The sequence below is a fragment of the Bombina bombina genome, chromosome 2 (genome assembly GCF_027579735.1).
Source record: "Bombina bombina isolate aBomBom1 chromosome 2, aBomBom1.pri, whole genome shotgun sequence".
Classification (NCBI taxonomy): Eukaryota; Metazoa; Chordata; class Amphibia; order Anura; family Bombinatoridae; genus Bombina; species Bombina bombina.
Window position 1 is genome coordinate 527,460,086 of NC_069500.1, and position 13,800 is coordinate 527,473,885.

The following is a 13,800-nucleotide window of genomic DNA, read 5'->3' on the forward strand; positions in this document are numbered from 1 at the left end:
ACTCCTCCCCCCTAATCCCTATTTTATTCTTCCCACCACCATTTTAGGTACTGGCAGAAGTTTCTGTAGTGTAGGGATCCCCCTCACCCTCCAACCTCCCTGATCTTTCCAACAGCTCTCTTCTACTCCCTCTGTCCACTGCCATGTTTGTTACTGGCGACCTGTCTGCCAGTAACAAATTATAAATTTTTATTTTATATTACATTAATTTTAGATATGTTTCTGTATTGTATGGTTTGCCCCTCTCCCCGAGCAATTACTGTAGGGTCCCGCCTTTCCGTCCAAACAATCATTTTCTGTGGTCTAGAGAACCATCCCTCCCTCTTCCCTGCCTAACACTTTTGCTGTAGTGTAGAGAACCCCACCCCTTCCTCTCCTTTCCACCACTGGGTTGCCCACCTGCTTCCTCCACCGCTCCCACTCTACAGCAACCAGAGATTGTTACAGAGAGTGACACAGACAGTGTTACTCTGCACAATTAGTGCTCCCTTACCATATGAAGGCAGATGCCTTCTGCCCATTAGTTTTGGCTCCCGCTTTCTAAGATGACAGTGTGGATAGCAGCATGCGCCTCTGTGTTGGACTAAGTACTACATCAACACAGTACACTGGGCAAAGTACTGTGTGATTTAGCAAATACGTCCATATGAGGCAAGGGGTTAAAAGGGGTTAAAAAGACATAACAGTGCAAAAAGAAAATGTTCTTATGTTACATTATTTTATTATTGCACTGTTGCATGCATATAAAACTGAAAAGAAGAAAAAAACAAAGTTAAAGTCAGTTAAAGTCAGTTAAAGTCAGTTCCAGAGCAGAAATGTAATATTGGAAGCAAGTTAAAGTGACACTAAACCCATTTCTTTTTATGATTTAGATAGAGCATGCAATTTTAAACAACTTTCTAATTTACTCCTAGTATAAATTTTTCTTCATTCTATTGTTATCTTTATTTGAAAAGCAAGAATGTAAGTTTAGAATCCGGCCCATTTTTGGTTCACAACCTGGGTTGTGCTTGCTAATTGGTAGCTAAATGGCCTCACCAATAAACAAGTGCTGTCTAGTGTTCCTTAACCAAAAATTGTCTGGCTCCTTAGCTTAGATGCCTTCTTTTTTAAATAAAGATAGCAAGAGAATGAAGAAAAATTGATAATAGGAGTAAATTAGAAAAAGAAATAGTAGTTGTTGTAAGGGCGCTAATAGCTAAAGATACCTGATGGAAAGTGTATATATGGAGTGATTTCAAGTGCAAATTTATTGAATAATTTCTAGTGCAAATATAAATTCAAAAGGCCTTTATCAAAAATTGCAAAATTATTTAATTAGTTACAATAAAAGTTCAATGAAACAAATGTAAAAAATATATATATAGATAAAAAATAGAGATGTCTCTAATACAAGTATTCAATACAATGAAAAGATACTCATTAGTTATTTCATAAGGAGCAGAAATTAAAAGATACTTTGTATCCACATATAAAATGAAAATGTGTCAAAATGTGTGTAACAGATAATTTCTGTATTCTCTAATGAATTAGTTAGAGTTCTTTCATAGAGTACATATTGACATTCATTTAGTATCAAATTTTTTTTTGTAAAAAACATTCGTGATAGAGCTATTTATAGCAGGATCAAAAAAAGTCAGTTTTACATATCAGTATGGATTGAGCAATACTAATTAGTGAGGCGTGCAATGTCAGTTCAGGGTAAAAGTCTGTTTAAGATTATATCTTTAAGCAGAATATATTGACTACTGCAGGGTATCCAATCCGTCCTGTGTCTGTATCAAACTTGTGTCACAGTTATCGTTTTTTAAAAAATTTTGTACCTTATGTTAGTGCTTGTGCAGCAGCAGGGTATCCAATCCGTCCTGCGTCTGTATAAAACTTGTGTCACAGTTATTGCTTTCAAACAATTTTTGTACCTTATGTTAGTGCTTGTGCAGCAGCAGGGTATCCAATCCGTCCTGCGTCTGTATCAAACTGGTGTCGCAGTTATCGCTCTCAAACAATTTTTGTACCTTGTATTAGTGCATAAGCGGCAGCAGGGTATCCAAATGTGTCCTGCGGCTTATCCCGTCTAGCAGAGTCCTCGTGTTGTCAGCGTCTGACGTCACACCCGGTACTTTGGGGGCTCGACTCACGCCTGCCAATCACTGCTATAAGGAATTGCCTTGGCACAAATTCCCCTCTTATGTACTTGTCTTGATACAAAAAATGTAGAAATGTTGAGAAAGGTACAGAGGGAAGTTCTTAGTGGTATAGATCAATTACCTGCCCTTAGTGCTGATGCACGCAGGTTTTATTGTTGGTATATAGTTGGTGTCTTTGATGAAATTCAACCCGGGTTGGTCCAAAAGGTTTTTAAAATTGTGTTGACAAGGTGTACAGTCTTATACTTCAATGCGTTTCGCTCTCTCCTAGAGCTTTATCTAGGAGAGAGCAAAACGCGTTGAAGTATAAGACTGGTTTTTGACCAAGTTCGTTCCGAAATTTGTGGTGGGATATGAAGTGGAGTAACTGATGGAAATTTAGCCATGAAGAGAAAATCTCTCCGTGTACCTCAGCCATTTGGGCATGAGTTTTAATCTTGTTGTGTTCCTTAAGGAATTGCATGGATCCTGTTTTAAGGCTATACGGTGATTTAATACGAGAGCCCATTCCATGGAACGGGAGCTCTACATTTTCTATGATCGGTGTGAGTTTCTGGATGAAATATGAGTGCTTGTGGCTAGTGTTTTATCCCACTCAGTGAGAGTTTACGAATGTTTTTTTAAAAAATTTTTTTTGATACTAAATGAATGTCAATATGTACTCTATGAAAGAACTCTAACTAATTCATTTGAGCAGAGCATTCCAAACTTTTCATGTTGGTGACACACTTTTTAGACCTACATCATTTTGCGACACAGTAATTAATTCAGATAAGAGATACAGACACATACATAAATTATATAATAATGACATGTTTTTACAAGTAACAGTATGTATGTGCAAGAATTAAAAAAAAGTTTAATAACACCAATAGCTACTTACTATTTTAATGGGGTGTATGAGGTTGATAGGATGAACACAATTTCTGAATATTTGGTGAAATATTAGATAAAGACACTTGCATTTCATCATCAAGCATTTTTAAGCTTCCACTTCTTATCCATATATCAAGAGCAGGAACAGCAATGCAATACTGGGAGCTAGCTGCAAAAAAACCCCACTGTGACTTCTGACTTAAGCTCAGCGTTTAAGCTGCCGCCCTCAGAGCTCCGTGAGTCCGATTGACTACTGTCTGCGCTGCAAACACACTGCTGTCCCACTCACTGACTACACATGCAGTCACAAGCCAATGTCCCACCAAAGCCGCCAATGGGAATAGTTTCAGTTCCCACTGAGCTGCGCCAATTGGTTAAGATGATCTGTGACCCACTAGGTATCAATCATGTGATATGCGTAGCAGGCAGGCAGAAAGTCGGAAACCAAAAAAATAAAAATTTAAAAAAAATCTGTGCTGAAGCAGGGACACACCTACACACTGCTGCCGACACACTAGTGTGTCCCGACACACAGTTTGGAAAGCACTGCATTAGAGAATACATAAATGATCTGTTACACACATTTTGACACATTTTCATTTTATGTGTGGATACAAAGTATCTTTTAATTTCTGCTCCTTATGAAATAACTAATGAGTATCTTTTCATTTTATTGAATACTTGTATTAGAGACGTCTCTATTTTTTATATATATATATATATTTTTTTTACATTTGTTTCATTGAACTTTTATTGTAACTAATTAAATAATTTTACAATTTTTGATAAAAGCCTTTTGAATTTATATTTGCACTAGAAATTATTCAATAAATTTGCACTTGAAATCACTCCATATATACACTTTCCATCAGGTATCTTTAGCTATTAGTGCCCTTACAACAACTACTATTTCTTTGTATAATCAGTATTTAGATTGAAGGATCTAATATATTGTAAGGAGTGTGATACCACATACTTAACACCAGCGCACTATTTCATATACTCTCTTACACTTGAGTAAATTAGAAAGCTGCCTAAAATTGCCTGCTCTATCTGAATCATGAAAAAATGTTTGGGGGGTTTAGTGTCCCTTTAAGAACATCTGGTGAGTCAGCGACATGACGCTGTAGCCCCCAATCACCAGCTAGCTCCCAGTAGTGTAATTTAGCTGCACTGATCTATTATAATGTACCATATAGCAAGGCAGGTAACCTGCAGAATACTTATGTATGCTCTCCTGCCTGGTTTTATTAGAAAAACACATCTTTAATGCAAACTGATATAAATATATATATTTATATATATACACACACACACATATATATATATATATATATATATACACTGTATATATATATATATATATGTATATATATATATATATATATATATATATATATATATATATATATATGTATATATATATATATATATATATATATATATATATATATATATATATATATATATATATATATGCTAAAGAAGCACCGTTTCATATGCCCTACATATTTTATGAGGGAACTTGATTTCAAGTTTAATGTCCCTATAACATGTGTCTATCCCAGTCTCCTAATCTATATATTAGGTCTGACATAATGTGACCGAGCTCTGTACACAACCTGACCCAGTTCTTTTCCCTATGTGTGCAGTCTGCACCAGTTCAATAATACAAAATAAACCTTAGCATTTGTATCATTTGTATTTGCAGCCTGACCTAACTTGTAATGTGATTTGTATCATTTGTATTTGCACCCTGACCTAACTTGTAATGTGATTTGTATCATTTGTATTTGCACCCTGACCTAACTTGTAATGTGATTTGTATCATTTGTATTTGCACCCTGACCTAACTTGTAATGTGAGTGTGTAGACGAACTTATCCTGATGCCTTTGTCCTGTCCCTGCATATCTCAAATCATGTTCTCTTCTTGTAACCTTCGCCCTCCTACCACTAAGCCACCCTTGTCTGCCTCATATTATCACCTTGAGCTGACTGCTTCTGCTCTTCACGTAGGAACCCCCCATGCCCGCTTTCCAATCAGATGTGTCTGGTGTGTGAAATGGGGGAAGGGAGACACATACTGCAGTTTGCGCGAAGAAGAAATGCTTCTACACCAAGTATTACGGTATTGGTCCATGAATCCCAGGGATGCGGGATGAATGAGACAGAACAGGATAACCAAAGAGGAGAGCGAGAGTGAGCAGGAGAAGGCAACAGCAAGGAGACCAAAGGAACCAGCTAAATGATTGCAGGAGCAGACAGAGAGTGCAGGGACTGTTCACTGTAGTAACTATAGGAAATAGTTCAGGAGGGCAGTTTATTTAGAGCAACCTTATGTACACGGTGCAACTACATCACTACACAGGTGACTCTGATTAGCTATCAGCAGCAGGCATTGCAAGATGTGACGGATCTTTTGCTCTGTACATACCAGTGAGATAGGCAGTGCTGATGCCGTAGGGCGCTATGTCTCGTCCAGTACGACCTCCCTCGGGGGACATCCCAAGGAACTTGAGTTATATCGCCGGGTTGTATGAACGGGCCTATTACCGCACTGCTAGACCAAGCCTGGAAGAGCAGGAGGAAGAGGGGGAGGCGGATGGATCTGCTGCTGCACGCACTGGCAGAGAGTTAACCACACAAGTTCCTCGGAGGTGGCGTTCACGCTCCGCTCCTGCACTGCGAACCCCGAAAAAAGAGCAGCGCCACCGCAGCCCTGAGACAAGGAAGAGAGTTCGCTTTGCTGATGCCCTCGGTCTGGAGTTAGAGTCTATCCGTCACTTTAACTATGAAGACATGCCTTGTGTCCCCCTCCATGTCACCCACCGGTTGCAGAGGGAAGTGAAACAACGCTGGGGCATTTCCCAAGATGAATCAGTACGTACAGATAACCCTCCCTTAGCCCTCACTGCCCCTTAGTTTTATTTGTCAAATCCTTACTGTTCTACCTTATATGTAGTATCCTCTACCCAAGCCCTTTATATAGATCTCATCGTCTCTTTGTAGTATTCTGGTAGTGACCTCCATAAACCTGCACCTAGTAATCCTCATGTAGCATCTAAATGTATTTGTACCTAGTGATCTCCTAGTCCTTGCAGTTCACCTACTGGTTACTATTGTTACCTGTATGGTTTGTACCTACTGATCTGTCACATAACTCCCCCAGTGCTTCTTTACCTATTGTAATATCACACCACTGTGCTCTAGTGACTTTAAACACATACTTGTGTTTTTATATTTCTGTGTATAAAGTTACAATGCAGCCTCTATATCCCATAGCCAACTGACTTTTTTTCCTTTCATAACAAGACTTCCATAAGGTAGTAACCATCCCCTGCATGCTGCATACCCCAGGCACCTATTCCTATACCTAGTACTCCCTTCTGGTACAGTAGTTACAGATGTTCTTTAACTACAACTCATCTTTATATCCTATCAGAGTACCAAACATTCCATGTATTCACTTTGTCCCCATATTTAATATTCATTTGCATTATTACCTCTTTTTCCCGCTACTCACACCATTTTTTACTTGTTCCAATACCCAGTGTTCTAGTGCACTATTCACTTGGTCTCTATATATGTATACTCCATTTCACCCAGTGAAGTATTTAGATATTCTTCTGCCCTGTAATTGTCACCAATTTATATCATATTTCCCTTGTGTATGTCTTACATTAACTCCTTCCTGTCAATGACATGTAGAACATTGATTAACCCACCCTGTCATCTACATGTAGAGCACTGATTAAAGGGACAATGTACACCAATTTTCATATAACTGCATGCAATAGACACTACTTTAAAGAAGAATATGCACAGATGCTGATTTTAAAATGACTTAAAGGGACATTCCAGCCCAAATTAAAACGCACATTGATGCATTTCAGTTGTGAATAGAAGCAGGTTTGTAATATACATGTATTAGCAAAAATGCTTCTAATAAAAGCTATACAGGTAGCTGTTTAAAACGTGTATTTAAGCATGCTCCGTGCACCAGCATTTTAAACACAGAACTTGCTCAGAGAGCCTAAGTTGCTTTTATCATCTGGTAATGACTCAATTTGTTAATGGTTCACATGATACAAGCCCCACTGGTGTTCTGAGCAGTTGCAGTATTTAAAATGCTGGTTCACTGACAATATCTAGCTAAGCTTCACATGCACGTGCAGAGAAAAATGCTCACACTAAAACAGTGATATCTTTTACCTGAAGCATTTTTGCCAATACATGTACTGTATATTACAAATATGTTTCTATTCAAAGATGTAATTAATCTATGTATATTAAGTTGATGTGGCAGAATATTCTGCCATTTCCATAACCTTATTAAGTTGTTGTTTTTCATTATTTTAACACAATAACCTGACTTTGTATTCAGTTATGTATTTCCATTTGATTAAGAATTAGCTAAAATATAGTTTACATCATATTAAAGACATTGGAAACATTTGAGGGGCACTGCCCTTACTGCCCAAATAGACCAGGCACCACTGCTTGCACCATTCTTTCCACATACACAATACTCCTTTGCACCATCCATCTATATCACTTTACTGGATATCTACTAGAATTGCCCAGCTCAATATCACCAAAGCTGCATCAATATCACAGCCAACATACTGCTGGAGCCACAGTGTTAACATGATGCTGCTCTAATCATGCTCACACATTAAAGTAACATGTGATATAACTTACTGGGGGTTATCTTCCTGGATGCCAGAGAGGGTTGCATTGCATTGCTTCAGAATGTGCTGCAGCTCTCTCTGGTATCCAAAAGGTTACATGTATCCCTCATAGTAACCCAACTACAATGTTTCCACTCACTTATCTCAATATGGGTGGCCGGTAATATTATAGATTAGCAATGTTATGGGTGCTGAGATCTTATTGCTCTCAAGATTCTTGGCCCTCACGCAGGGTGCATTTGATTTAAATCATTACAGTCAGTAAGAATTGATTTAAATCAATATAAATCATGTTTTTATATTAAGCTTTTATTCTTAGAATAACAACTTTTTCTGATTTTGTTTCCAGTTATATCAGACAATTACTGATTTGGTTTTACTGTAGTGTATACCATTCGAAATATATGGATAGATCACTGAAATGTATGAAATTTATGGGAGGTGAACTATCTGCACTTTAATAGGTTTATATTTGACCAACTTTGCAGATGTACTTTATTGGAAGGAGAAAATAATGATTAGCCTAATAATAAAAATATAAGGGGCCAGATTACAAGTGGAGCTTTAACTGCGCTAGAAGTAAGCTTTTCTCGCATGTCAGGTTGTGCCTGTATTACAAGTTAAAAGTAAACAGTTTTTCGCTTGCATGCTAACCCAACAAGTGTAAAAAGCCGAAGTTAGCATATCGCATGTGTGATACCCTTTTCCCCCATAAAAGTCGATGGAACAAAAAAAGTGGAAAAACACCTAACACCCTACTTGCATGCAAACCAAATCGTATATTCTCAAGTGTGCTAACCCGACATGAAAATATGGCTATTTCACATTCCAATGTTCTTCACATAGAATAATATGTTTTATTTATTCATAAATACATATTTCTATATACTTATAATATGAGATGGCATTTTGTTACAATATATATATCTATACCTATATATATGATTATATGAATATATAATTATATATAGGTATATACTGTATATATACATATATATATATATATATATATATATATATATATATATATATATATAGGCATATCTATTTAAAAATACATAGAACATATTCTGCTATGTGCAGAACATTGGAATGGAAATATTTACAGTAAATACACAGTATAACACTTTATTAAATATGAATATTGCATAAATATGCTTTTACCTGTTTTCATCTACTTGACTCCAATTCACTTATATATATGTCTTTATGTGTTTACATATGTATTGATGTGTTTATATAGGTCTGTAAATACATACATACACATATAAATATGTATCTATACAGTATATCTAACACCTGAGACCTTTTATCTTTGAGCCCTTATAACTTTTTTGTTCAATTTTTAAAAACATTTTTTTATTAGATAGTGTTATTATCAGTGTAACTGTACTTTGTAATGAATTTTTGATGTGTTTTGTGACACTTTTTGTTTTGTGAAACAGTTAAACAGAGCTCTGAGGTCGCACTAACCTGATGCGTGCACTCAAGCGATCGCATTTGCTTTAAATTTTTAATATGAGTGAAAAACCAGACATGTGCAAACACCCACAATAAACCCTTTTCACTTGTGCTTAACTGTTAGCGCTCCACTCGTAATCTAGCTTAAATAGTTTTATTTAAAGGGACATAATACTCATATGCTAAATCACTTGAAACTGATGCAGTATAACTGTAAAAAGCTGACAGGAAAATATCACCTGAGCATCTCTATATAAAAAAGGAAGATATTTTACCTCACAATCTCCTCAGCTCACCAGAGTAAGTTCTGTGTAAAAAGTTATACTTCACCTGCTCCCAGCTGCAGGTAAAAAAATTAAAAAAATGAAGAAATGAACAGCAGCCAATCAGCATCAGCAGTGCTGAGGTCATGAACTCTTACTGTGATCTCATGAGATTTGACTTAACTCTCATGAGATTTCATAGTAAGCTTCCTTTACCTGATTGGTGAAATAATATGAGAGTTCACGACGCTCATCCCTTCAGTTGTCCCGGGACAGACACACTAATATGCTGCTTAGAAATCCTTTACAATGGGAGGTGGCTACTGAGGATTTTTTGAGGTAAAATATCTTTCTTTTTTACATAGAGATGTTCAGGAGATATTTTCTAGTCAGCTTTTTACAGCTATGCTGCATCACTTTCAAGTGTTTAAACATTTGGGTATTATGGCCCTTTAAGTAAAAGAAATAACTACTACCTTAAAAATAATTTAAACTATTTTATTTAACTAAAACAATAACATAATAGTTTTTTTATTGATTCTGTGTATATAGATTTGCTGGGGAGCAGTGGCATTACAGGGCCAGTAAAGTCCAAATTAAACTTTCATAATGGAACATACAATTTTGATCTCTAATTTGCTTCATTGTTGTAAGAAGCATACAAAGGTAGGCTCAGGAGCAATGCACTACTGTGAGCTAGATGCCTGTTGTTGGCTCACACAATGTTTTAACCTAGCTGCCAGTAGAGCATTGCTCTCTTTTTAACAAATGATTCCAAGAGAATGAAGAAAATTTGATCAAAGTTAATATAAAAATGATATGCTCTATCTGAATCATGAAAGAACAAAAATTGGGGTTATGTCCCTTTAAGGTCTATTCTCAACTTTGTATGTTTATTTTATAGCATTTTGCTAAAAAAAAAAAAGTTAAATATTACAGCCATGAATATACAGCCTTATGCTTCATAATTAAAAACTAATCCTTATTTTAAGAGGAATAACCTTTGGATTATAATGTATCTTAAAGGGACACTAAATCCAATTTTTTTTCTTCCATGATTCAGATAGAGCATACAATTTTAAGCAAATTTATATTGACTCCTATTAGCAATTTTTCTTCGTTAAAGCTTAATAGCCAGGCCCATCCGCCTCCCTCCGATCCCTCCCATGCCACCAACGATCGGCAGCTTTGCTGGCCGATCGGTTGCCTAAAAAAGGGTATTACACCATACCTCAACATCGAGGCATCGCTGCCATACCCTGAAAGCATCTGGAAGCGATCACAATCGCTTCCAGTGCTTGAAACCCCAGAGGACGTGCCAGGCACGTCCTTGGTCCTTAACTGACACTTTTTATAGGATGTGCCTAACACGTCCTCGGTCGCCAAGGGGTTAAAGGGACACTCTACTCAAAATTAAATGTTCATAAACAGCTTTCCAGTTTACTTCCATTAACAAAATGTGCACAGTGTTTTTATATTTACACTTTTTGAGTCACCAGCTCCTACTGAGCATGTGCAAAACTTCACAGAATATACGTGTATGCATTTGTGATTGGCTGATGGCTGTGAACTGTAAACAAACAGAGGTGGTTGTAGGTGTATTAACACAAGTAATGCTATTATAATTGTAAACTTCAATATAGGTTTTCTAAGTTCACCTCTGGGAGAGATTGATTAAGCTAGAATCTATTACATTTGAAGTCAAAGAACATATTGCAATAAAATCTCATTTTAAGTAGGTTATATATACCTCCCAGACTACATAGGGCCACTCTTGGACCCTAATAAGGATATATAGCATGAGGGAGGAGTTTCAATGATAAATACGGCACCTTTTGGACTCTGATGAGATAGATTAGTTCTCAGTAGGGACTCTATAAGAGTATAGTATAGGCTATATGTATAGTATAGTATAGGCTATGGGGCCTATCTATCAAGCTCCGAATAGAGCTTGATGCCCCGTGTTTCTGGCGAGCCTGCAGGTCACAAAGACCGCTGCTCCATAACCTGTCCGCCTGCTCAGAGCAGGCGGACAGACATCGCCGCAATTCAACCCGATCGAGTACGATCGGGTTGATTGACACCCCCCTGCTGGCGGCCCATTGGCCCTCTTGTGAGCTGCTGGTGCAATGCTGAATACGGCGAGCGTATTGCTCGCCGTATTCAGCAAGGTCTGGCGGACCTGATCCGCACTGTCGGATCAGGTCCGCCAGACCTTGATAAATAGAGGCCATCATGTATAGCAAGATGAAATATAATAAGATGGCCGAACTCCCGTATATAAGGATTTTAGATCTAGCAATAACAGGCATCTTTCAAACCCACTTAGATAAGATAAGAGTCCTTACTCAATCTTACTCTTGGGAAGTGAGATCAATGTAGTACTGCACAGTTGTAATGCAAGGTGACATATATCTAGTTGAAAATGTATTGCTGAATAAGGAGAGGCCTGTGTGTTCACGTCTCTTATCTCAAGGGGGGCATAAATGTATGATAAGGATGCAGAGACACAAAACAAAAGAAAACATCAGGCATTACTAGATCTAATGAGAAGGAGCTACTTACTGCATCCATATTTTAAACTAGTTAGGAATGGAGATTAGTATAGGACTACCCAAACTGTAATATTCCCTTAAATCTAGAGACTTAAAGTAGTTTAGCTTTCTTGTTGCAGGAACTCTAATTAACCTACAATAGTACAGAATATAATACAAACAGAAACATGTTGGGTATCTCCTGTATAGAAAAGGAAACGGTACCTTGGTTGATCATGCCATCTTAAAACATAACAATAACAATGGTAACATAGGTATTTAAGTGGGATGGCAGTCCAAAACAGAAAGCTGTTCTCCCTTCTATATTCAAAAGGTAGTCAACTTTACTACCCTATGCCAGGAACGTTAAGATAGGCTCAGCCTCCTCGATCCATACGACCCCTCCTGAAGAGAACTGAGAGTTTAGGGAGTAGTAGTCAGTTGCTAAGGCAGGGGTGCAGGAAGTTTCTGAGAGATACCTTGCTGTCCCAAAGTCTTATAGAAGACTAGTATATGCTATATAGTTGTTATGAGTCTGTATGCCTGGATAGGAGATAGAGACAATGCTGGGCTTGTCTAGCTGTGTGCTATCTAGGAACTTAAGTTCACACTCGGTCTGCGATCCTCCCCGCGACCGGTGTTGTGTCGAAACCGGTGACTATCAAAATTAGGAATCTGCATTTTACTGAACTCTGCCCACACATCTCGAGTAACCAAACACTACGCCTAACTGCAGGCATATGGCAGCGTGCACCTGATTTAGCAGTTTATTAGTGACTATGTAAAGTGCATAGCTATGTCACCTATACTTATTGAATGATACTTATTAAACTGCTAAATCAGGTGCATGCTGCCATATGGCTGCAGTGCACAAACTGTCACAAATACTATTTTGTCAATAATATAGTAAATGTGACGGCTCATGTGTACCAACAGTGTGGGTGTAGTTTGCGAGGAGTGGGAGGTAGCTGGGTGGAGTTTTTGGAGGTGTGGGAGGTAGCCTGGGTGGAGTTTTATAGGAGTGGGAGGTAGCCTGGGTGGAGGTTAGGCGTAGTGTTTGGTTACTCGAGATGTGTGGGCGGAGTTCCAGAAAATGTCGATTCCCAATTTTGATAGGCAACAGTCGCATCGCTAGGGGACTAGGGTTTAACTTTCCAGATTTGGGCATAAAGTTGGAGCTGGTTCCTAAGATCGACATGTTGACATGTTGCCTTTCCGGCATCATCTTGCTGCGTATCCTGCATAACAGATTAGTCTGGGTCAAAAGTAAGATTTTTGTCGCACTCTTCTGTGCCTTGTCAGGTAGAGGTTAGTGCTGACCCTTGAGTTATTTCTTCTTCAGAGGTGTCGCTCCGCTCATCATGTAAGATTCTAGCGATGGAGGTAAAATGTCTCTCCAGCTTGTGGGCTACCATTTGTAGCAAGGCAGCGCCAGTAGTCTCCATTGTTTGATATCCTCGGAGTCCTTGCAAGTCAGCACTTCACTCACTTCTAGTATTCTGGAGTTTAGCCGATATCACATGGTACATTATTTGCAGAAAACTATGACTGCTTTGGGGGGGGGGGGGGTGTTGAGCAGATGGTGCTTCTACGTGTAGAGACACAATATAAGTGATATCACCTTACTTTAGTTCTTTTTCTTAGTAGATATTCAAAGCTGTTATGTAGGATGATATATTAGGAGAGAGATAATGGGCGGATTACACAAGAATTGGCAGAGCTTCCAAATTTTGCGGCTTAAAGGGACACTGAACCCAATTTTTTTCTTTTGTGATTCAGACAGAGCATGCAATTTTAAGCAACTTTCTAATTTACTCCTATTATCAA

The 13,800-nt window shown here is 37.9% G+C and overlaps 1 protein-coding gene across 1 annotated transcript in view; it reads left to right on the forward strand.

Moving 5' to 3' along the window:
• Positions 1 to 5,493: 5,493 nt before the first annotated feature.
• The window catches only part of PPP1R3E (protein phosphatase 1 regulatory subunit 3E), a 32,661-nt gene continuing 24,354 nt past the window's right edge, over positions 5,494 to 13,800 (forward strand). The window contains 1 exon segment of the mRNA XM_053700583.1: positions 5,494 to 5,904. Within this exon segment, the coding sequence (XP_053556558.1) occupies positions 5,494 to 5,904 (411 nt within the window).